The 25,614-nt window shown below is 45.7% G+C and overlaps 1 protein-coding gene and 1 long non-coding RNA gene across 4 annotated transcripts in view; one reads left to right on the top strand and one right to left on the bottom strand.

The window, feature by feature from the left end:
* CadN2 (Cadherin-N2) overlaps nucleotides 1-25,614 on the bottom strand; it is a 72,804-nt gene that overhangs the window by 26,787 nt on the left and 20,403 nt on the right. For 2 of the 3 annotated variants that reach the window (XM_033380636.1, XM_001357019.4), the window contains exon 2: nucleotides 2,418-2,561. In XM_033380636.1, the coding sequence (XP_033236527.1) occupies nucleotides 2,418-2,561 (144 nt within the window). Of the gene's footprint in view, nucleotides 1-2,417; nucleotides 2,562-10,078; nucleotides 10,185-25,614 lie in introns of those variants that run through there. The other variant, XM_033380635.1, reaches the window with a different exon arrangement.
* Nucleotides 1,641-25,614, top strand: part of LOC117183208 (uncharacterized) — a 135,369-nt gene continuing 111,395 nt past the window's right edge. Inside the window, exon 1 of the long non-coding RNA XR_001451278.2 lies at nucleotides 1,641-1,655. This is a non-coding gene — a long non-coding RNA (uncharacterized lncRNA). The remainder of the gene's footprint in view (nucleotides 1,656-25,614) is intronic.

Here is a 25,614-nt window from a genome sequence, read left to right as displayed (position 1 = left end):
CTATCTATCTTTTTCCATCTTCAATGAGCCTTTATTTGTTAATATTTCGTAAATATTTGCGGTACATGGCCCGGGCCTAATAATAATCCCGAACAGTATTAAAATAAATAAATTTTTATGGCGGAACCATGCCAGAAATGCTTTAATATTTATGCATAGAAATGCGTACATTCGATGGGGTGTGGGGGGTTGGGGGGGCGTCCCCATGAGGGAAATCGCCAAATTGGTTTTTTCTAAATGTTTATGGCATCTTTTCGCATAATTTTTCGCTGCTTTTTTTACTTGGCGTCCTTGCCGGCAGGAAGGAAGGAAGTTCGAGGCCATATACTGCCTTGAAAATTACTTCGGAATGTCGCTGCGAAATGATTTGGCAGAAATCATGTAAGAATTTGTCCCCAGATGACTTTATTATTGCCCTTCTCTGACGTAAGACGAGGCAGGGAAATGACAATTCGATTCGATTCGATCCAAGGTGAAATGTTAAACATTTCCCGATTTTTCGACTATCACTCCACGATGATCCTGTGCTTCGATTCGAATTTCATTTGACAAAATACTTTTTGTATGGCCTTTCTCTCACTCTCCCACATCCACACAATTGCTGGAGGTTTTTGTCAGTCAATTTTGTGAGTAATTTCACTGCCTTTGAGGCATGGATTTCCCCTTGTTTTGGGCATTCATGGAATGCCGAATCATCACTTCAGGCTGGCTTTTGTTTTAAGCAATGATTAACATGAATGTCCACTACTATTAAATGAGCTTAATGTGTGCTAATGTCCAATGAATCTCTGCTTTGGCAATAGATTCTCTGCGCCAGAAAGATATTAAGTTTTTTGAATTCAAAAATCGTTTAATTCCTCAATCTTTGAGGGACTAGAATGTACACTGAAATATCCTTATATATCAGAAAATGCTTTGCCCCGCATTTTCTTTTGAAAAACTTTGAATTTTTTCCTAAAAAATCCTAGAAAAATGTCTTGATATATTTTCAGGTATTTAGCCATGGGGCCAGCGACCCCATTTTTCGACGTTAATTCGAATAAATGCATGTTATTGAAACTTAACATTAATATAATATTTAATAGGTATATACATTAATTAAAAAAAAATCTTTTTTATTTTAATGCATTGTATGGACTCAAATCTTTATAACTGAATTTTTCCCCAGACTCTTATATAAATTGCTTTAAACATATCAATTCACAACAAATATCAATATCAATATTTTTTCTTGTCTGTGATAATTTATTCTAAAATATATATTTTTTATCATTAAGAAAAAGCAAGAAATAGCTTGCAGATACTTCCTTCTAGAGGCTGCTCAGTATTTTATTCTGCATTTTATTAATATGCTTAAATATAAGGGGATATTTTGGAGAGGTGAGGCGAGGTACTTACGAGTACTTCCACCTCTCCATGTAGACCATTGTGATATCTTACGTGCCCGGCTAAAGGCTCATGGGATTTTCGACTGGACTGGAAGAAAAAACACTTGTCTAGCCCTCCGTTGGTTTCCAGAGTGGTCTTAAGAGTAATAAAATGAATTATTCTAAGCAAAACTATCATTTTCAATTGAATTCAAGTTTACATTTCAATTTTATTTCAGCTAAATTCAATGGCATTTCATTGGCCTCAAAAGAGTTGCCTTTTCTCTGGTGAGTCCGATTTTCATTAGATTTCCCAAAGAATTATATTCTTTACATACAGAAAAATACGCTTTGAAATAAATAAAAGCTGGATTACTTATTTATAGCTCAAGTACTTGAATATTTTGTAATAAGTGAACCTTTTCAATGAATAATTCCTTTTTAGATTTAAGCCTATTTAATGTATCTTTTCTTGAAAGTTTCCTTAAGCGTAATCCTGCGTAGCTTTGGATCTTAAATATTAAGTCTTACATTGGAAATTACATTCTACTTTGCTCCACAGCTGCAATCCTTTACGTTTCATAGACCCCCGCCCCTCCGCCTGGGTTTCCCCTAGCAACAGGGCGTCTAAGTATTCCCAGAGCAGCTGTGTCTACGGCTTAATATCTTTGGAATGCAAATCCTGGGCCCCCTCGTGGCCCCGTGGTACAGCCCCGACAATTACAATTAAAGAGACACTTAATTAAATCAATTGCCAATTTATGCAATATATTCTTCTGGGCATCGCTCGATTGCGCCGGCATTTTCTCAAGCAGAAATCCAATTTGAGACGAACATTAAATGGGAGCCGAGACACACACACAGAGACAGACAGAGACACAGATACAGATACAGATACAGATACAGATGAAGAGTTTATTATTTTTCTTGATGAAGGATAATTCTCATGAATGGTTGGGGGGTTGGGGGGGTTTGGAATATTAATTACTAGCCTCTGCCGTTCGAATATTGATTACTCTTCCTCTAGATGTTTCGACTTTGATTACTCACACTCATTGTGATCCTTGGCGTTGACAGTGAGGACTGTGCTCTGCAAATCGGCATTCTCATCGATCTCAGTCTCGTACAGAAATCTATCGAAATATGGCGGTGAATCGTTTTTGTCGGCAATACCAATGCGTACAAATTTTGTAACTGCAAATAAAAAGAAGCACAAGCCATGACTTAGATACATAGATACTTTATATATATATATATATGTATGTGTAGGGATGTGTGTGTGAAGTGTATGAAATGCCAATAAGCAGCATTAATTATAGAAAATTTATTGATTGACAAATTGTGCGCGTGCCTCCTTTGCGGTCGAGAAAGTCGTAAAGTGGCTCGGTTTATGCGTGGAACGTGGCAGGCATAAAACGGACGGTGGGGGGGGGCCTCCTCTCTAATTTGTCGGCCTACTAGTAAATTGTTAACATGCTGGCCCTGTCCAGATGTCCAAATAACCCTCGACTCGACTGGTTTTTGGGCGGAGGGTGGGGAGGGGGAGGCGCTTTCCAACGGAAAACTCTGAAACACTTGTGCAAAGTGAAAAGTTGGGCGCCCCGTTTTCGGGCCAAAGGAAAACAACTTTTCACAAAGTGCACAGCCAAGTGAAGTGGTTTTCCACCCCCCCTCCCCCCTCCACACCCCTCCCCCCCTTGCGTTATTTTATTTGCTTATTTCCAGCTAATGTCTTGCCTAACAAAACTTTTTGAATAGTTTTGTAGTTTTTGTGTGGAACGAACGAACGTGCGTTAATGAGTTTTATCCGAGCATCCGATGGTGGGTAATGGTGGGTCTCAAGGTAGGGCCCCAGCACTGCACTGCACTCCACATGGCAAATGGCATTTAGTATTTGATTTTTGGCGAAAACTCCTGGGGAAACTTTCCAAAGACCGTCTTATGTTTTGGGATAAAGTTTTTATCAAAATATGAAATCCCCTTCAAAGGACACAGCCTTCCATTAGTGAGCTCTGGAATATGCCTTAAATAATTAAATCAGACTCCATTTGGCTGGCTGCAAGTGTCCTTTTGTCCACTCGGCAAATGCCTCCCCGTGTGTCCCCCTGTGTCCCCGGGGGCCTGTCGGGGGCCTGTATCGTTTTCCCACTTGGACGGAAGCAATAATCTGTTTTTCCTGTTACAATTTTCAACAAAAACACAAAAGCACAAACACACAAAGAGCCTCAGAACCGAACTTGTGTGTAAATATCACAGAAAAAGTATATTTTCTAGCAGCCGGGCAGCCCCAGACGCTGGGGGCCAAGGGGGTTTGGGGGCGAAAAATTAATATGGCGCTCGGTGCGTATGCGTGATATTGAAAAGACGACAGTTTCTGTGGGAAAATATTTGTGTTGCATAAATGCATTTCCCTTCTTTTCGGTGCTTTAATCCGGCTCAAAGGAGACCCTTTTAAATGGTGAAAAATGCTGCCTGAGCCCCGAGATCCTTGCGATTTATTTATCCTGCATTCAATGGGAAATGTTTGCCTTGCAGATGACATAAATTTGGAAAATTAGTTTGCAGTCAGCTGAGTGGAAGTGTTGTGCAAACCTTCGACATTCGATTGCCAAAAATGTAGCTTAAATTTCATCAAGAAAAACGATTAAACTTTAATCGATGGCAGGGCCTTCCGTTTGTGTTGAAACCCCTCAGGATCTGCTCATCTTAGAGCCGAAACTTGAGGCATCTTTTCGGCCAAAAACTAAATGAAAAATGAATTCGTAAACCTCTTCATTCACCTCATAAGAGCTTCTGTTTATAGAGCAAGACAAATGGAATCTAATTTAGAACTTGGCTCTTTGCCTCTTATTTAGTTTGGGGCCAAGTTAAGCACGTAATATGCTCCTCCTTTTCCCCCTTTTCCCCCCTTTCACCTGTGCGCCCCGAAAATGAAAGAGAAATGAGCAAAACTAAGTACACACACTTGTACGCACACAAACACACACAAAAACACATACAAATACAAACAGAGGCCACTCTTTTTTCGTTTTTTTTTTGGGTGCCAGGACGAGTACCAGCTCAAGCAAAAAGCTCGTATAAATAAGACCCGGAAGAGGGGCCAAAGGTAAAGGAAAATGTGGCAAGAACGGCTTGAGCGGAAAGCGTTTAGAAGCCCCAACACATGGCAGAGTGTGCGTGTAGCTACAATAAACTGAATAAATACTGAATAAATACCACACAAAATACTCATCATGAAGCACTGAAGGGGGCAGAAATATTTTTCAACATTCTTGAGTTCTGTTTTTGGCACTCTCATAATTTCGGCAAGGAAAAAGAGAAATGTGGACTATTTGGGGGTGCTACCTCCCTATAGAGAGAGGTGTGGAGGGGAAGAAGTGCCTTTTGGCAAGTGCCAGCCTTCGAATGCATCGTAATTTCTATGCAGAATGCAATTAAAACTGTAGAATCTCGTTAAAATTGTGTATAAATATATTCCTCCCCCCCCATACCTGCGAGTACACCCCCCCTCTTTGCTTTGCCTTCTGCCTGGGCAAAGTGGCCGACTTTTTGTTGGTGTTAAATTGAGCAGCAAAGTGAACGGCGCCCAATCATCAGCCTGCCATCAGGCCACCAGTTTCCCCTAACTGCCCCCAACCATGGCCCGCCCCCTCCCCCCCTCCGTGCTTCACGCTGTCTTGGCGAGGCAGTCAAAAGGGCTCACTTTAAACTATTAACGTGCAGGTGAAAGGTGGGGCCAAAAGACAGGAGTCAGGAGCCCCAGCAGCCGTCAGCTATTTATGGCCGCATAACTGGCACACTAACAAGCCAACAGGCCCGCCACCCCACCCCCCACGAATCCAGAACCCGACCCGCCCCCCGCTGCGAGTGTGCCATATGTCAGTCTATGAGTGACTGGCAGCTGGCTCTCTCTCGCCCTCGCCCGCTCCCTGCACAGCCAGTAAACATCAGCACAGCCCCACATTTCTCTATTTTATATGCAGCTTTAGAATTCGTTTTGATGCTCTACAAGAGGGTGCTCTGGCTAGGAGACCAAGGAGGGGCTTTCCAGTGAGGGGAAGGAATCGTTTTAGATCCTAAATTTCGACTCCAACGATTGGTCACGATCGTATAAGCTTCAACACTGGAACAACGAGGAACACAACGCTTCTCTCTCTATCTCCGCATCTGTCTCTCTATCCTAAAGGGTATTTAAAGCTTCGGTTCATGCTCTTAACCCTTCTTTGGTGTAGTTTTTTTGTCCGTCCTTTCTTTTTCGTGCAAAGCTAAATAAATAAAAAACGAAATGGGTGAAATGGGTGAAATGGTAAAGGGAAAAATGTGTGCAAAGTGGCGTCAAATGTCAGAGCTGCTCAAATCATCCATGCCACACACACACACACACACACACAGACACAGAGAGAAGGAAGAGCGATATATAGACAGGACAGAGGCGGGTCGGGACGATAGTCAAAGTGGAAGTTTCGTGGAGCTCCAAAGGCAAAGAGCCAGCCGGAAGTAACATTTTCCAACAGGCAACAAAGCGCATCACATTAAAACTGGCAGCGTAAAGGGGGGTGCAGAAGGGGTATGCTATTCCCTTTGATAAGATGGGATAGTGGATACTGGATAGTGGACAGGGGACAGGGGATGCCGGCTGGCGGGGATCGAATGGGTTTGTCTCTGCTGTCTGTCGCCTTAGTTTATCCCAGTTCTCAATGCCTTTGTCGGTCTCTAGTCATAATATTTTATATTCCTCTTCCAAGTGTGCATTAAATTTGCAATATTTTTTCGGGCTCTGTTTTTTCTATTTTAAATTGTTTCCGATTTCAATGAATGTAGAATTTTATTTATGTTTTTGCACAACATTCTTTTAGCAAGTGGAGGCTTTTCCGAATTTTTTGTTTGGTGTTATTTCAAGAGCATAATTCAAACTCAATTGGCAGTCCTTTCAAATGCATATTTAATGTATTGCAGGACTTTTTATGGCACTACCATTGTAATAAAATACAATGCAAAATTTTGTATAAAAAATGTGCATTGATTCCTATGATTCTATGAAGAGTTGAAGAGTATGAAGAGTGATTTGTGTTATACGATCTCCAGTGACTTTTTTGGTAATTAGCTCCTGCATTAATGCATAAAAAGCCAGCACATAGTACACCGTTTTTGCTGGGAGCTCCTGGTAGCCGATGCAAGTGTAATCCGAGCCCCAACACATGACCTAATTAGGGGCCAAATTTCGAATACGAGTAGCATTTTCCCATAATCTACCTCGGGCATTCCTTGGGTCCTTGCACAAAAATCCAGCTACGAAAATGCCTTAAGTTTTACGGCGCAACTTTGATGGCAAATAAATAAATTACAACTTTTAATTTACTAATTAGTTTTCAAGGTTCGGGGCGAGTTTTGGGACACAAAAACAAACAAACAAGCAAACAAACAGATAAATAAATGAAACCAAATAAATAAATTGCAAATAAATAACCGGATGTGATTGTGGCTGCTGTGCTGTGCTGTGTTGTCCTTGTCCTTTGGCAATAATTTAATCCTGAAGGCGTTAAGCGGGGCCACGCCCACACACCCACACAAAGAAAACACATTGCGTAATAAATTTTCAGCAAGTTTATGATAATCTCATGTTGTGTTTACTCATGTATTTTGGATTAAGTTTTCGCTTTTAGTTTTCTCTGTAACATGCAAAAAAAAACCAGAAAGAGAAAAGAAAACTTTGCTTTCCGGCATGGGACAAATATTGACAGGGTAATGATCGAGTGGGCGGCTGGAGCTGGCGACTGGGAAGCGTGTGAAAGTTATTATTAGTTTAATGGGCCACGCGATGGGCTCACAGGGCGTATGCGTGACATGTCATGTGGCAAAAGTTTAAACTGTCAGATAGTTTTACATCCACACACACACACACACACACACTCATGCACTGATGTATTCATAAGCCAAAGGGTTCTTTCGCTGCTGAATTTGTCATTCACATAATGGCAACACATTTGACTTTGCCCTTAAATGATTTAGGTAAATGCGGAAGAGCCCAGGCATAGCCTCTCATGAGTGCCTCTCTCTGTGTGTGTGTGTGACTGTTATAATTAGTTTTAACGTTAATTTATTGCTGTGGTGGCAGTCCTTTGATCCCAAGCAACAACTGCTGTTGACACTTGACATTTGTTGTGCAAAAAAGATGAACAAAATGCGAGAATGACAAGGAAATGACACGACAAAGAGGTACCTGGTAATGAATCAAAAACATTGCTGCTGAAAGAAGAGACTTAAACCCACTGAACTCTCGTATGGGGATCAAAAAATACACAAATGGGATTCATTAGTCATTCGGTTTGTGGCAGTGAAGGTTTTGTTTGCGATTGTCACAGGAAGTAGAGCTAGCGTGGCTTCAGCGAGACTTTAGCGGGACTTTAGCGAGACCTTAGCGAGACTTTAGCGACACTACAGCGAGACCTGAGCGAGACTGCAGTGAGAGTTTAGCGAGCTCTCAGTGAGACTTTAGAGAGGCCTTCGCGAGACTTCAGCGAGACTTTAACGAGACTTTAGCGAGACTTTAGCGAGACTTTAGCGAGAGTTTTGCGACAATTTTTCGAGCCTACAGCGAGACTTCTGCATTCCTTCTGCGAGAATTTAGCGAGACTTTTGCGGGTCTTTTGCGGGTCTTTTGCGAGACTATTGCGAGACTTTTTCGAGAATTTCTTTCTCTGCTTTGCGAACATTTGCAGGTGTTCTGCGACACAAAAATGTATCAGTAATAATTTGCTTACTTGCGAGTTCGCTTCCGAGAATATTGCGAGACTCTCGTTGGTCCGATGGGTTTTAAAGGCGGGAGTTTAGTGGAATTATCTAGGATAGAGCAGTCTCTGGAATACTGTCCTCTTGGACAGAGTAGAGGCTCTTCTTATTGCCAGAATTTGACTAGTTTCGATACATCCATAGGAGCCATGACTTCTTACAGGTAAGCAATACAATCTATGAGCTCAACCTTTAATATTGCGAATAAATAAGCAAACAAATGCCTGGACTCCGATTACTATTCTAGGAAATCCACTTATAATTCCTGCCGCACTTGAGGCCTGATTTATGAACTGGTATTGGTATTGGCCAAATCCCTTTCTGATTCGGCATAAGCCCAAATCCCACTGGGGGGAAGAACCCTTCTCACATTACCGTTCGTTGTGAGCCGAAGAAAAAATTACAATTAAATCCATTTAATGAACTCGTTGAACCCCACGGATTCCAAATAATAACCTTTTCGGGCCGCGGGCATGTATTCAACGCGGGACTTCGGACTTTGGACTTTGGAGGCCTTTGAGCCTTGCAGCTCATTAACTTTGATGATGCACAAAGAGTGCGGGGTTCTACTTGGACTTTTGCAGGCAAATTTCAATTAAAACCCCTCGGTCCGAGTCCTATGGATATTTGTATTCATTACAGAAGATCATCATCATCATCATTAGCGTTGGTGTCGGCTTCGGCGATGGCGATGGCGTTTGGCATTAGCGTAAATCCAACATCCGATGCCGGAAGTGACCTGCACTTCAACTTTTCCAACAACGAAACAAAAAATTGTTAATTAAACTTATGAAATGTTTAGAAAGGTTGTTTTTTTATTCACCCTTGCAGCCGCTGGCCACCGCCGCCGGTGGCCTCCCACGACTAATTAAAAAGTGTGTGCCAGGGCCACAAAACAAAGCCCAAAATCACAAAACACATCACAAAAAGCACTGAAAACACTGAAAAGTGTAGGAAAATGATGAAAAAACAAGATGCTGCTCGGGCACCAATATAAAAAATATGGCGACAGGGACAGGGAGAGGGACGACGGCGTTGATGAGTTGACAAATATTTTGTCTGTCATAATGAGTCCGTGCGAAGGCGACAGAAGGTGAGGGAGGACTGGACCCTGGCAAGGACCTTGTTTATGGGACTGTTTCGCTGCTGTTCATTAACCAAGGGGCGAAGGGACGTTCGGGGTGGTATATTCAGGGTTAGATGCTGGTCCAGTGGCGTGTTAATTACGACCTACATCCGGTGGAGGGCGGAGGGTGGAGGGCCGGAGGGGCAGGGCTGGGCCGCAATTAAAAACTTTCTCTCGCATAGAAATTGCGTTGCAAGTCCATGTGTGTGTGAAAAAGAGAAAGTCACTGCAATTAGAAATTAATTTACACAGAAAATTGAATTAATTTTCGGCCAATCTACAGCGACTTCCTAGAAGAAAATATCACTTCTTAGTGGGTAAACATTTCGGTAAATATTTGTTCAGCTCTACTGTGGGGGATTTCCTTTGTTTTCTCCACAAATGCGGAGGACAACCCTCTTCATTATGGCCTCAAGAAATCTACTAAGAGAATTACAGTGGAAGGCGGCACCGGAAATACAAATGCAAACATATTTAAAATGCATGAAGGAGGAGGCGCCGACGAAACCCCCGAAAACCCTAAGGTGTCGTTAGCCTGGATCCCACACGAGCCCCCCCCCCCCCCCCCCACAGCCAGCGAAGCCAGCGACTGCTTTGTGGAAGCCCCACAAATTACACTTCATGAAATTTTCACAAGACCATTTACATAAGCATAAAGACGGAAGGCGAAGGCAAAGGCAAAGCCAAGGGGGGGCTTCAGGGGGCTGGAAATAATCATATGCACATCTAACTACTTAGTTCGTACGCAGAGGCACAGGCAAATGGCCGTACACGGCTGTACGGCGTACACACTTACCCAAATAGGTGCTATTTGTCAAAACCCAAAAGATTTTTAATGGATCGACCATAACTACGCAGACCAGACCAGGGCTAGGCGGTCGGCAGTAGGCAGTAGGCAGTAGGCAGGGAGAGCTGTAGCTGTACAATATGGTATATCCTTTAGCTGCTGTCAATGTTCCAAGGATTCTTCCAGGCAGTCCTCGGCTTCCCTCCGGCTGTGTGCTCTTCTAGCTCCAGTTTATATATCAGTTTACTTTTCCCCTTTGTTGATTTGCACTATTTTTAATGAGTTGCTGCGGTGGTCCTTGGTCCTTGCCTTTGAGGTATCTTTCGTTGTGCACTTTTACGGCATTTGCATAAATCTGAATCCGAACACTGCGCATTGCTCATTGCATAATTCACTACAAAAGCCACAAAATATTATACAAATTGAACGAACTTTTCCTTCACTTTCACGCCCTTCACGCCCTTGACACAGAGCTGCCACTCCGCCTCCGCCTCTGTTTCTGTTTTTGTTTGAGTTTTTGTTTTCGGTAATTAAAATCGCTCTTGGCGTCGTCCTTGTCTCCGCTTTTGGTGGCATGGTAATTAAAATTTTTCGTTTATTTATGTCACAAACACACGCGGACACGCGCACACGCACTTCGTCGTTATCGCTATCATTATCATTATCGGGGTTGTGTGATCGTAATCGGGGGGGTTATTAAAAACTTGTGACATTGCCAGAGACCCTAAACCAGGCCCAGACCAGGCACTAATTGCGTGTGCAGTTGATGCTTTTTGGCTGGCATTAAATTGGATTTAGTTTTATGTAAACACTTTTGTTGGGGATTACAATTAAATGCAGTTTATTTGCAGGGTGGAAGGGTAAAGGGATGGCAACCTGCTTTCTCCCTTTCTATCGAGGATACCCCTAATGCTCTCTAGAGACCACCTGGGACATCCCTTTGGTCGAGACGGCAGGCCTCCTCCTCCTCTGTCTGTTTGTGATATAATCAAAAAGGATTTGGCTTAGAGATGAAATCCCTGTTAAGCAGGTACCAAGGCCCTGCTCTAGTTTTGAGTGAGCCTCGGGCAAGGTAGGGCCCAAATCTTAGCAATTAGATGCAAACTTCCACCCCCGCCCCCCTTTGGTTGGCCATTTAGAAATTCTCAAACGCTCTTCAAACAGTTGGCCGTCAAGTGGGCCCAGCTACAACGGTTAACAGCCATTAGGCAACTTTGGACCGGGCCCAAACAAAAGGCTGTCCAAGCAGCGCCAATTAACGCACACAGTTCGCGATCCTCGGGACTCCCGAGGCGACACGGGGAGAGGGCGGCAGGGCGGCCACAGCCTTGACCTTTATCCGGAGGCGTAGACAAACTCCTTGTTGCCGTTGCCGTGGCTGTGGCCCCCCCTAAATATTTAATTGTTTATGCCATAAGGGGTAATGGCTTAGCCCCCCCCCCCCCCCCCCCTGCCCCCTGCCCCACTCTATCGCTCTAAGTGTACTTAAACAATTTGGGAAGAGACTTTTTAATGGACAGCCATAGCCATAGCCGTCTCCATCTCCATCTCAGAGATGGCCGTGGAGCCGGAAGTGCGTACTTTTGTGTGGCCGAAACGATTAAAGCCGCGGCCAAGTAATTAGTGACTCAATTGCTTCGCTCTGGCGCTGAGAGCCGCGCATACAAATGGCCTGCTTCCGACTTTGATGGGTTATTGGTGGTTTTGTCATAAACCCCACCCCAACCCCAACCCATAGACCCGACCCGACCCGCAAGCTGGCCAAATCAATTGGCAGCCAACTGGCGTCTTCAGATATGAATAAATGTCGAGGGAGGAGGGAGGGTGGAGCTGCTGCAGAAGAATACCGCGCTTAGGGGGAATCGAGGTCAGAGAAATTAGCGTCAGTCCCCCCTCCCCCTAATCCGCCCCCAACCGCCCCCCTTTCCACGCAATTTATGCAAATTTATGCAACTCTGGCCACCGACTGCCAGCTGCTGCCTTGATCCATGTAACTCGAGAAAATTTAAGTCGGCAAACGGCGTTTTGTGCCTTTTGCCTGCCAGAAAGTTAAACATGCTCATTTCTTAACTTGTTCTTTCTTTGAGCCGAGCCAAAGACGGACCCAATGCAGGCACAAATTTTGAAATTGCACTTTTCCGCCCACAGATGAGGACTTGCGGAATAAGAAAGAAAGAAAGAAAGAACGAAGGAAGGAAAGGAAAAAACTATACGGAAGGAGGATGGCGGATGGAGGATGGAGGAGAAACTGTTGCCCAGCCCCGCCGGAAATACGGAAAAGCATAAACTTTCCGGCCAAGAAACCAAGAAGCCGCGCCGCGCCGCAGCCTCTTGGGTGGAGCCTCGAGTGGCGCCCCCCCCTCGACATTTGAAAGCGCCAAAATATAAAGCGCAAAATGTGGCGGAAGTTTAATGAATATAAACTTGCTCGATCCCCACAAAAGCAGCCCCCAAAAGGAGGAGGGGGGCAGGGGAGGGGTGTGGGGAGGAAACAAGTAAATTAGTTGAGTTTACTCCCAAGAAAATGAAAGAAGGAACCAAACGAAACGAAATGAAATGAAAGAAAGAACGAAATATGATATCCGCAAATGTAAGTTGGATGACAACTTTATGAGGGGCTGCCACGGGGTGGGGGGCGGGGTCCTGCGGCACGGCGCGGGATGCCGCAATGTTTATCTGGGAAAATGGTTGCTGGAAAATCAGTTGGACACCTGCGGCGCCGCCACAGAACTGCAGAACGTTTACCGTAAGTAGATCGCTTGTTTCTCGAGGGGGAGGAAAAGTGGTGGGCCCTAGAGAAGGCTCTCGCCACGTATCTGCCTTAATCCTTCCTTCAAATGATTCCCAGTCTTTGGTAAACCTTTTTCCCCAGCCAAATTCCCAACTTTTGTTGGACAATCTTTATTCCATCCATCCAGCGGATGAGCCCAGGAATTAGTAGATAAAGCTAGGGGACCGCTTAGGGACTCCAGCTTTCTCCGGAGAAAGGCGTGAGCGGGCGAGGGGGGGGGGGGGGGGGTGTTGCCTGTTTGTTTCGCAGTTGTTGCCCCAACAAATGGCAAAAGTTTTCGCTTTGTTTTCACAATTGTTGACGTGCAATTCAAATGAGTTTAACTCAGCGCAAAAAGTGAGTGACCCACATCGCCGGCCCAACAACAGCTGGCAAACAGCTACAAACGGGTGGGGAGGGGGGAGAGGGGGGGAAAAACATGAAAAATTGCAAGTTGTAAAAACACGAGCGAAGCCCGGGCCCCAAACAAGCAGGCAACATATGTATATCCTGTTGTTGTTGCAGAAGGATCCTGGAGCCTGGAGCCTGGAGAGGGGCGGGGAAACAATTATGGCCAGGCAATGGGTACCCCTCGAAGGGTCGAAGGATCCATGGGTTCTGGGCTGGGCATAACCGATCTAAAATCCCCACCGAAGAAGCTTCCTTGTGGATAATCTCTGGGTGGCTCCCACTCTGCGCTACCTTGCGCACCCTCAAGAGGCATGCCCCAGCTCCGTTGTGCTGCTGCTTGTTGTGTTGCCACGGCAACGTGCTTCACGCTGCAAAATGTTTGCAAATCAAGCTGAATTCCAGCAGCTGCTGGCAGGGGCCGAAGGGCCGAAGGGAGGTAAATCTTCAACAAAATTGCATCTTAAGAACAACTTGGCAAACGCATCAAATGCGCTCAACAATTCAATTAGCGAAACATTGTAAGACGTGCCAGACGAGACGAGAAAGTCTGGATGAAGCACCCCGCCCCGCCCCGTCCCTGCGGCCTCGGATTACCGCAGGAAAAGCGGGGAAAAGTGGAAACTTTGGCAGAAGTTTTCGGCTGCAGCGCGGGAAAACAAATGAAGCACCAAATATGCGCGCACACCAAATAATCAATCGGGAATCCAAGAACTCGAATAAAATGTAATTAATTACATTCGCTTGTCTTCGTTTTCGAGCCGTCTCGAGAGTTTCGGAAAGTTGCCCGAAAACCAATATTAAACTGCTGGCCCAGAGACCGGGGATTAGGCTCCTGCCGTCCTGCAGCCAGGCCGCAGGGAACTGTGGCAACGATTTGTTGAAATTGTTGGCCAGGCTTAAGGGGGATTTCCCCCCCCCAAAAGGGGGGCTCAAAAGTGCAATCTCTGTCGAGTGCGGCAGCTCCGTTTGTTAATTTGTCTAAAACTCTGTCGAAAGTCGGAAATCCTCTCCGTAATTGTGGCAAAAGCCAAAAGCCATGCTCTAATGAATTTATTAATCAGTTAGGGATATCATTGTTCTGGCCAATCAATGAATTGATATTAATTTCCACAGAGGACTCCAATTTAGAGACTCCAATTTATATGCCCAGAAACAATCAAATGATTTGCCAACGTTTGCCGGATCGTTGATAGAGTGACCCGTAATCGAGTATCGTATTACAGCGACGTCTGGACGGGACGTGTCCTTCAAAAAAATACAACAAAAATATACCAAAAAGGCGGCTATATATTTATATGGCGAAAATACCATAGAGATTCCGTTTTGGGGGTGCTTTGGGGGGGGGGCAACGACCAAATAACTAACCACAAGTGGAAGGCACACACAAACAGTGGTTCCAGGCAGGACACTAGAGGATAGAGGCTAGAGGGGGGCGTGCAGGACCCTCGACAATGGAACAGTAAGTGAGAAAATAACATTTTAGCTTTTCCTAGGACTCTGGCTCGTGACAGGCTCACGAGTTGCCATTCCCCAATCCCCATCCCCATCCCCATCCACTCTCATCTGCCTGTCGCCTGTCACTCCGAGTCCTGGTCTTTGGTATCTTATATATAAATATATTTTTTTGCTGCTACTTGAGCTCCTTGTGCAATGTTGTTGGTACGTTTTTGTTTTTTTTTTGTCGAGTATTTATCGTGCATTTATTTTGTCAACATTTCTCTCGTTTCTGGCCAAATGAAAATAAATTCAAATGATTTATTTACGAGCATTTGATTTATTTGATTTTCGGCATTTGCTTTAACCCCCCCACCCCCCTCCCCTCACCCACCGCTGGCCAACATTTTCTTTTGCCGTATTGCAGCAATCCAATCCAATCCCCCCCCGCCCTGCCCCGCCCCCTACATGAAACCTACATGAAAATTGTATTGTATTTGCTCAGAATCGTTTTTCGGTGGCACCCCAGCCCGGCCTGAGAATTTATTTTATGCGCAATGTTTATTTGATTTCCTTTCTGATTTCTGCTGCCCTTTTTTCGCCTGTGCCAGCACTGCATTTGCCCTGCGACAGTCAATAAAAATTGCAGTGTATATTCTACGGGGGGGGGGGGGGGGGGGCTTTTTCCCCCCCCTCTCACACACGTTAAAGGCCAATCGAATATCGGGGAAATATTTCGACAGGCCTGGACTGGCGGAGTGACGGCTGCCAAATGGAATTAAAAGCGTCGGATTTCATCAAAATTCCCCAGACGAAATATTACCAAATATATTTATTTGTGTTTCTCAAATAAGTGCCCTAAAAATTGCCTAATTGGCGTGTTTTTGGACGCACATCAAAGCCCTGAAGGTCTCAAGGCCAACGTGTTGGAAAACTTTCAACGGGAAACCTCATCAATTTTCAAGCCATTTATTGGCTTTATTTCTGTGTTGGCAGAATCCTAAAAGTGAAATCCGAAAACTGACACTAAGCAAACGATGGGGAGGGGAGCACGGGGAGGGGCAGGCGGATGGCTTCAAGTGGGGAAAACTTTTTTGATGCCATTTCTTTTTTGGGTATTATTTATCTAATGGCATTTGTCGTCGGGCATAAGAAAATAAATAAATATATCCATCTGCAGAGCGGAGGACGTGGCCGTGGACCCTCGCTGGCTCAAGTGTTTATGATATTTTGATTTTATTTCATATGAAAGTTTTGCCCGAAAACTTGGTCCTGCCTTCCTTCCAGACGCCCTGCGCGAACAGCATGCATTGATAATAATGACGCGCCCCTTACAGCATTTTGTCATGTGACATAAACATTTTCGTGCCCCCCCCCCCCCCCACGATAGTGGAGGGTAGGCGCAATAAAAACGCCTCGTCTGGCACCAAAAAAAGGAAAGTTTTCCTTTATTAAGATTAAAAATGACAAAAGCGCAATATTGGGGCGGGAGTATATGAAGGGTGGGGGGGCTATGGGCTGGAGTTCATGCTTTTTGGCGGCCTGCTGATAAGCGTCAAGGACACAGCACCCCCCCCACTACCCTGCCACCAAGCACTCTCTCATTCGCAGTCTCATTCGCTCATTCAAGTGGGTGTCACGCATAAATTTCATAAATATAAGCGTCATTATTTCTGCTTGCCAGTTTTGCGGCCGACAGGGAAGATGGAGCCACGCCCTCAGCCCTTTGTCACGTGCCGAAAGTTTGCCCCCCCCTCCCCACCCCACAGAGAAACCCATCTGGGGGAGACTGTACTTCCGCTTAGAGATGGCAAAGTGAGAGGGAAATTGGGAGTGCTTCGGAGCAGAGAAGGGAAGGGGCCGTACTGGAGTGATCTCTGGACTGAATATCCCCTCTTCCCTTTAACCAATTCCATTGCCCCATCACTCAATCGGCAGATCGCGCTCAGAACTTTCGCCATCGATGGTGGCAGAGTGGTAATGCCAGCGCGAAGGAGAGTATCGTTGAGCTCCTGCTGCTGGGCTGACAGTTAAAGTGACATCAATCAATGCGGCATGCCACGCCCCTAATGCGTTCACACACATACTCAGCCACTCATACGCGCACAGATACTCGTGCACACACACACACACACACACACTCGTGCCTCATGCTCGCACGTTATCAGCAATGGAGCATGTAATGGCGGTGCCGATGCCTCCACCGATGCCTCTGCCAGTTTGCCTTTGCTGTTGTTTGCTCGTTATAGCAGGGCTTGAACTTGGATTGGAGCTGAGAGTGGCACTGTGGATGCTGTGTGGGCACCACGTGGCGTATGAGTGTTGGCAACGTCAATTGATTGACGACATGAACCAGAGCGACACCGAGACACAGACACAGACCCCAGGCAGGGGGAGGGCAGAGCAGAGCAGGGCAGGACTCGCAAGTAAATCAATTATGGTGGAGGGAACAAAAGTTTCGCATTATATTGCTGCCTGACAAATTGCTGTTTGTTGAGCACTTTTGTGCCGAAGGGGGGGGGGGGGGGGTGTCTGATCGGGATCATTAAAAAGTTACAAAGGATTGCTGCGATTTCGGGCACTTATCGGCCAAAAGACATCCATAAATTTGTCAGTTTTCTGCTGGTATCTGCGCTTCAAAATCAAATTGCCAAATTGCTGTCGCAAAGTAAACAAATTTTTTAATATATGAGTAAAAGAGAGGAGAAGAGAGAGAGAGATCAATAAGCCGGATAGCTCAAGTGGGCGAGAGGGGGGGGGGGGGGGGGGACTTTTTACAACCGGACCTTATTTACATGATGTCCTTGCGGATTTATTTGCCTCGATTTCCACGACTTACCAAAACTCACCCATAAATATGCAAATTCTGTGCCGCCTTTGCGCCACAAAAATAAAAGAAAGTAATAAACAAATAATTCTCTCTCTCTCTCTGTCAAAAGACTACAAATAAATAAAAACTGAAAAACTCATAAAACTGCATTATTGGACACTTGAGAGGGATTCGAAGAGGCGGGAGGCGGGAGGGGGGCTGGCCACTCATCGTCGTCGGGGCTGGAGGGGAAGGCACTTGGACGCGGACTTGGACGCGGAACAAGTGCAAATCTTTTGCGGAAACTCATTAGTTTCTTCCTTCTCCAGCAGCAAATGAAAAAAGGACTCCATTTCATTGTTTCTGAGGAGTTTTCTTCTCCTCCTCTCGAAAAGTGATTGGGTTAAGCACTTGATGACTGGACCCTCATCATGTTTCCTGCCAAGCAGAAACGGATTAAAAATTCATCCATCCAGAGTCGAGACTTTTCACTTGATTCGTGGCTCTCTGGGCATCCAATTAATAGGACATTTAATGGCCCAAAGATAGGGCGGAGGCAGCCCTCAACTAAAGCTACTTTTATTATTTTATTGGCTTCCTTTTGCCTTGCGGGGGACCTCCGTTGCGGTGTCCTTTTTATGGCCAACTACAGGAACGTGCCGCTGTCTTTGAGCCGGGCTAATATAACAAAGAATTTGTCTTGGGGACATGCCATCATTTGGGGCCAATGATTACATTATGCGATAATGTTGCCCCATAAAAGGCTGCCGGGTGACAAACTGATAGTGCAGCGGTGGGCGTGGCAGAGGCCATTCCGTTTGCCATAATAAGCTGTAAAAGTGACACATACAGTTGACCTGATTTTCCCCACAGCACAGCACAGCACAGCGCACTCCTGCGTGCTCCCCCCCCCCACCCCTTGGCTTAATCCAACTTTAAAATTATATACTAACGATTCGCACATACACGCGGGCGAGAGGGGCAGAGGGGGCCAGAGGGGGCAGGGATTAAGTTGGAAGCACTGAACCGTGCGGGGAACTAATGCAGGATCCTGTGCACTCGTCCTTGCAGCGGCTACAATCACACATTGGAACCCGGGGAGGGCTTCCCCCCGCCCCTTCGGCGCTCGCCAAGTTGCAAATGGGGAAAATGTGAATGTGCAGCTCTGTTTTTCTTTTCCACCCCCGCTCCACCCCCAAATCCATTCCGCTGTGGCGCCTTAGTTGGCTGAAACGCCAGCGAGGAGCAGCAGCGAGGAGCAGGACAATAGCAACAGCAACAGCCCGAGGAAAACCTCGAGCACAAAAGCAACAGCATGGAAATTAAAATGGAGCAAAAGGAAAGCTTTAAAAAGGGCACACCAACAGATTGGGGACATTGCTCTGAGAGATTTCTGGCAAATAAATAATCTTTGACTAATCCGTCGACTGGAAAAGCATCCACTCGCCTGCAATTATTGATGGAAATGCCCATCAATTCGAATGTCTATCAATAGTGGCCAGTGGAGGTCCCTGAATCCTGCATTCGGTATCACTTTCCCCACTAAATTCTGGGGAATATCAGTCTCCCATTTGATGGCTCTTTAGGACGCCATAGATTTGTTTGCCAATTAGTCAAAAATGTGTCCTGGCAATCGGATACGCGCTGTGTGCCTTGGGGTCTCGTTTTCAGCCGTCTAGGATTTTCTAGGATTTAAGAGGCTGGCACTGGATTCAGCCTCCAACACGGTGTGTTTCGTTTTCGGCGGATAGATGGGGATATCTTTTTGTCTCGAGACCCACCAGATACTTCCCCCCTCCCTCTCCGTCGCTCGCTGGCTCACAGACAATTGCTGCGAGTTTATCAAATTGCCTCGAGCCGCTGTATGGGCCGGCGTGCAGTGCTAATTAAATTTATAAGAATTAATTTGCGAGCAATTTGCGCGGCAACAGACAAAAGTGCCAAAACGTTGCCACCAGCAACAGCGCGAAAAATACGAGGAAAAAACCAGAAAAATACAGAAAGCGCGAAAACAGCGCGACAGTGAAACGGTGAAGCAGGGAAAGCAGGGAAAGCAGGGAAAACAGTGAAAACACTGAAGGAAAATGGGGGAAAAGTAAAAATGTGACGCCAGTAATAAAGCAGGCAGCCAGCGACTTAATTAGCAGAAAGAGCCGTCTGGAGGCCTCTTCCCAGGGTGGTTTCCGAAAAGTTGCCCAAACTTGGGGCCAAAGTTTGCAGTTTTAAAGAGTAACGACACCGGCAAGGATACCCCGAAAGGAGTCCAACAAGTTGGCCAGCGAGCAGGGGGTGGACGGGGGGCGGCAATAATTTGAACATGTCTCAAGTTGATCATTAGCATATTTCATAGGCGGCCACCCTTTCCCTTTCTCCGTGCCTTTCTCCCTGCCTTTCTCCCTGCCTTTCTCCCTGCCTGCTGCACGTCGACGTCTTTGACGCGCCCAAAAATGCACTGAGCCGTGTGACCCATTTAGCCAAGTCACCGCCCCAGCCCCACTCCCATCCTGCCCCTAATCTCTGCGAGTTTCTGGAAAAAAATGAGTTGCAACTATTTGTGGCAGGCATCTGCCTCGCATAAAATGATTTGAGGAAAGAGCTCCCAGGCACACAATTTCATATGCCCCAAAGGTTGAGCAGAAGTTGCATTTTGAGCAGGTTTAAACCGAGGAAGAGCTAGCCAAGAATGGCCCCATAAGTACAGCAGATTATTGGCAAGAAGTTGGCCCAAAAGCAGAGCAAACTTTAAAGGGGACTTTGGAAGAAGGAAACTGGCTCAATACCACCTTAAGATCTGCCTCTTTTGTACTTATTAATCCATTCCATAGAATATTCCGCCCCCGGGCTCGACCCGTCACGTTTCATTGGGCCTTGGACACTCCCGGGTGGCAGCTGGCCCACGAATTAGCCACCAAATTGGTGCAAAGGGTTCCACGCGCATCGCTCCATTTCCGTGTAATGTTTTCTTGCTTTATTTGGCATGTTAATAAACTTGAAAGTGTTGGCCGGCCACCCGGCAGAGTCGGCGGAGAGGCCACTCAACCAGTCTGTCTATAACCCACGCCCAGAGCCACGCCCAGGACCCACTCATGCATATGCATGGACCCTGGCCATAGCATACTCTCGAGAGCAGTTGACTCAGCTGCCCAGCTGCCCAGTGGGGACGACGACGAGGACGAGGACGTGGATTGTGTTGTGCACCTTGTGCCGAGCACCGAGCACCGACCATCGAGCACCTCTCGCATTTATTCCTCTTCTCCGCCAGGGCTCTGGTAACATACCAATTAATTTTTATTTATTTTAATGCTGGTCTCTCTTTCACCCACTCTCTCTCTCCCTCTCTCTCTCTCTCTGGGGGCATAGCACAGTTCCCATTTCCCCCACTTTCGCCACTTTCCCCACTTTCCAGTTACAGTTTTGCCATTTCTGTTTCAGTTACAAATTTATGCATTACTTGCATTTTATTGACCCACTTTAATTCGTTCTTTTTTGCTTTTGTTTTCGTCCGACGACAACGACCAAAATGTTGAAATTAAATTCCGGTTTTTTCTACAACTTTATTTTTGGGGTGCAAATTTTGAACCATAGAAATAATACGCGCTGTCGGCCCTACTCGGCCCCACAATAACAACGAGCTCCATTCTTTTGAGTTTTCGGTTTTCTGTTTTATTTTTTGCCATTTTTATGGTTTTTTTTTGCAAAGTTTTTGAACAACAGCCCAAAAGTTGGGAGCAAACTTTCGAGTCCTTTCAGGGTTTCTGTTTCTATTTCTGTTTTTTGGAACTATAACATTTATGGAAACTCCCTGGATATGGCTTAGATTTCTGGCTGTCAATTTTCGAAGGTTCCCTAATTAGAAACGAAGGATGGCACGCGATGGACATTTTTCAACAGCCTGAAAGGTTGCCAGGGGCAATAGACGGCGAGGGGGGGCTATAAATGATTGACAGACAGGTGGAATGGCTACAAATCTCAGAGAGATTAAAGTATTTCAGCCAGCTGTTTGATATTTTCCCACGAAAGTTTTCGGGGGCTCCATCGATGAGTGGGGCTCATTTGGGGGCATTCGGGGCAGGTGCAAGGCGTTCAAGTGGCACGAAATAAGTTATACAAGTTGTAAAGTTATTCATTCGCCGACAGTTCAAAGGGGCGTGCCAGGGGGCGGCTAATTAGGTTTGAAATTCCTACGCAGTTGATTAAATTGTTGTCACGAAGTCATCGCTTATTCATTTGCTTTAGCCAAACATTTCTGAATAATTAATCTTGTGTCTCTGGCAAAAAGTTCGAAGCATGTGTCTTGATGGAAATTTAATGAGAAATACTTGCAGGAATTTCCCAATCCCTGAGGAAGATAATTTTCATTACTTGAACAATGAACTGCCTTTTGGAGGGTATCTTTTTGGACATATTTTGAAGGTCTTCCTCTTGGATTTGGGCGAGTATTCGCTTTGTTGGCGACTCCCACGAGTTCGAATCAATTTCTGCCATATTTTTGGAGCATTTTGTGGCTCTCTGAACATAAATCAAATCCCATATTTTTCTGCGGCTCAAACTGCGGCCGAAATTGGTTTTAATGAAGCGTGGCCCAGGCGGCTTCTTGGCTTTAAATTGATTGGCGTGCGCCAGAGGGCGGAGAGCGGCGGAATGGCGCTCTCTGTGATATTTGTGGCATCCAGCATTGAGCATGGATGCTCCATGAATCTGCTGAGGTGTGAATGCCCCCGAAAATGTTATTGGGGCACGTTCGCGAATCGGCTCGTGAGCAATTAGATGCAATAAATCAGGGCTGCTTATCTCGTTGGGTCCCGCAGTGGTCTGCGGGCCGCCACTTGAGGATATGGGCCCCCCTCCCTGCCCCCAGACGTCCAGGGAGGCACACATGCCACCGTTTAATGCTAGTGCAGGGGGTGGGGGGCAGATGGATTTACTACCATTTACTCGAGGATTATTGTCGGGCCGAGGGCTTCCCTTTGTTAAAACTGGCTCAACATTTTCCGCCTCTCAGCGCCTGCGACTCCATTATGCCCGACAATGCCGACACACGTAGGACCCAAATCATAATGCCACGCATCACTTTTTATGTGCCGCAAACCCAAGGAGAGAGCCACAAAACAGCACTGAGGGGGAGGACGGGGAACAAATGAACCCCAAATGATAAATTAAGAGCCACCAGAGGGGCACAGGGAGACAGGGGGTGGTGGGGGGCTTCCGCCAACAAACAAGTCACTTGCAGGCGCCAGTGGAGCGGAAGTGAAAGTTCAACTGAGAGCAGAATCTGTGGTTCAGGTGTGAAATAACTGAGATTTGGTGTCACTTTCCTTGGACATGAGCGGAGGGATAGGGCCGGGGGGGCTGCTGTTTATTGCGAAATAAACTTGGCATATGTCGGCGGCAGTTAATTATGCAAATACAAATGCAAAAGTCCTGTCTATCCAGCCGGAAAACGGGAGTACTCGTACGATTACAGCTCAAATCAATTAGCAGCGACAGCGGCAGGAAATGAGCAAAGAGAGGGGGGGCAGGGGGGCGGAGGGGGGCAGGGAGCGTGTGGCCATCCGGTTTATGGCTTGATTTATGCAACTAATTAGCTAAAGCATAATTTTCGGTGAATATTATTATTTTATCAAGCGATTTGCGGCACGAGCATTGGGGGCACGGCTCCAGCTCCAGCTACGGGTACTCCAGCTCCACAGCCATCGACTAATTATCGTCCTGCATAAATCATATTGTCTTTATTGATGTATGATGATGAGAGCCTGCCCCCCCTCCCCTCCTCAGTGCCCCTCCACATACGAGTCTGTGGCTGTGGATCATCAGCCCCATAAAAGTCAATTAGGGCTCTGGCTGGGGCTTAGAGCAAACACAAAGTTTATCGCGAAAGTGTTGATTGATAAATTGACTGATTGATTGATTGATTGCCGGCTAGTTTGATCGTTAGGAGCAATCAAAAATAAACAAAAAGGCTCAGAGTTTCCCTCCCTCCCACTGGCCACTGCTGATGTCATAAATGGAGATTAATCATGCTTCTGATGGGCATTTGGGGCACTGACATTGTCCGACATGGCCGGCACTTAAGCGGCTTTCGCTTTGGCGACAGTGCATTGCATTGTCAATAATTGTTCCTGGTTTATGCGCACAATTTAGTGCTTAGATTTGTTTGGGCCCCACACACACCCCCCACCCTCCCGAAGGCAGGGGCAGGATGCCTTTGGCACGGATAACCCGATAAAAGTCCATTGTGTGAGGGTTTCTTGGGCTAGAATTGGGCTTTAAATTTGTGCCCTGTTTATCTCTATTTGGATGCCACGCTTTGTGGCAAGCGTGCAATCAGTTATGCTGTTTATTTTCCAATAAATTGATTAAAATTTAAATAGTATTCCGCATCGTTGCTGCCAGGCAAGCGAGTCCATTAGGTTCCAAATTCTCTTATTTTTTCCGTTTTAAACTTTTCGCACCGCAAAACATTACTTAATTAATTTGCACGCACATTCCATAGATAGTTTGACACGATTCTTTTTCAATCGCTTTCGAGTTAATTGATTGCATATTCCATTAATCAGTGGTGGGGAGGGGGGAGTGGGGGGCGGGGGCTGTATATTAATTAAAGCATTCGCACGAACACTTTGATTATGATAAACTGGCATTTAAGCGGCACCACACACACACACACACGCACACCAGGACACACACACACACACACATTACAGCTTTATCTGGTTTCTATTTTTTTTATTTTTTTAAATTTAATTCTTTGCGTTATTTATTTCGATCAAAAATGATTGCCGTGAAAATGTTGGGTGCTCTATCGGGCATCAGGCAGGCGGCAGCAGGCGGCAGGCAGCACATAAATTCTCGGCTATCATATCACATTAAAATAATTTATCTTCTTGCGTTATTTGTGGATGTTACTGCTGTGCCGTGGATGTGTGACACTCCAGGAGGACACTCTTGATTGGCATTGGCCCTCGTCTAACTTTACATTTCGGGTGTAATTTCTCAGGCACGAACAGAGACGCACACACACACGCACATAAACTTGGACATGCCCCAAGCACACACGATACACGACACACGGATGCCGAGAACGCGCACTCCGCCGTCAACAACTCAGAAAGTACTGACTGCCACATCCACAGCCCATCCAAAGGCTCCACGGATGCTGGACAGTACAGCAGTAGCCATAACAGTGGCTCTAACAGTAGCTCTAACAGTAGCTCTAACAGTAGCAGTTACTGCTAAGCCCCAGCCCCTGCCGCTGCTACGCTTCCTAATGCGATAACAAGCGGTGCGGTCTCTTCAGTAGGTTAGTAGGTTGCCGCCTGCCGGCCTCTGGAGGGAAATTTACTCTTGGCCTGAGAAAGCCGGCTGCTGCTAACGCCTTACAGTGATGTTAATCAGAAGTTGGTAGCACTGCTTCCCACGGCGGAGATGTCCACTCAACAAGTCCATGTACTTCGCACATTTGGTGGGAATTGTAGAGCCTTTGGGGGGTCTAGGATTTATTTGTGTGTCCAACGAACAAAAGAAAGATATTTCTTAAGACAAAGACGGACAACAGTCCTAAGGAAACCAAAAGTAACAAATAACAGGTAAAATGTTAAAATATATTCCCAAAAATTTGCTAACAAATACTAGTATTTTCTTATACAAATTTCATTTCGAAATAATTTGTATTTCGTTGAGAAATAATCGCCTTAGTCGAATAAAGTAATGCCTTTTGTATAACAGCCAAAGCAGAGAGCAGTTTGCTGTTAAGTTTAGCTTAACAGAAGTTTGCTAACATTAACATTGCTGCCTATTTAAAATATCCCTAACATCATTACACTCTTAATTCTGCCATCCGCTACTCCTGTTAACAGTCGCTGCCATTCTCTCGTCTGTTAAGCGCCTGCTATGGCTCTGTAAACTCTTTAACAGTCGCAGTCATGACTCTCTTCTAACAGCCTCTCTTTCGCTGTTAAGCCGCTCAACGGCTAGCATTTACTGTATAATCCAATGCCCCATGCAGAATTCCAAGAAAAGTAAATTAAATTACTTTCAGTAAATCTTCGACCTACGTATTTTTGGGTGAAGATATTTTCAATTATCTCAGCAGTGGATATTATTCAATAAAATTATACTTTT

The sequence above is a fragment of the Drosophila pseudoobscura genome, chromosome 4 (assembly GCF_009870125.1).
Source record: "Drosophila pseudoobscura strain MV-25-SWS-2005 chromosome 4, UCI_Dpse_MV25, whole genome shotgun sequence".
Classification (NCBI taxonomy): domain Eukaryota; kingdom Metazoa; phylum Arthropoda; class Insecta; order Diptera; family Drosophilidae; genus Drosophila; species Drosophila pseudoobscura.
The sequence above is the reverse complement of the archived record's forward strand: the minus strand, read 5'-3'. Positions and strand labels throughout refer to the sequence as shown.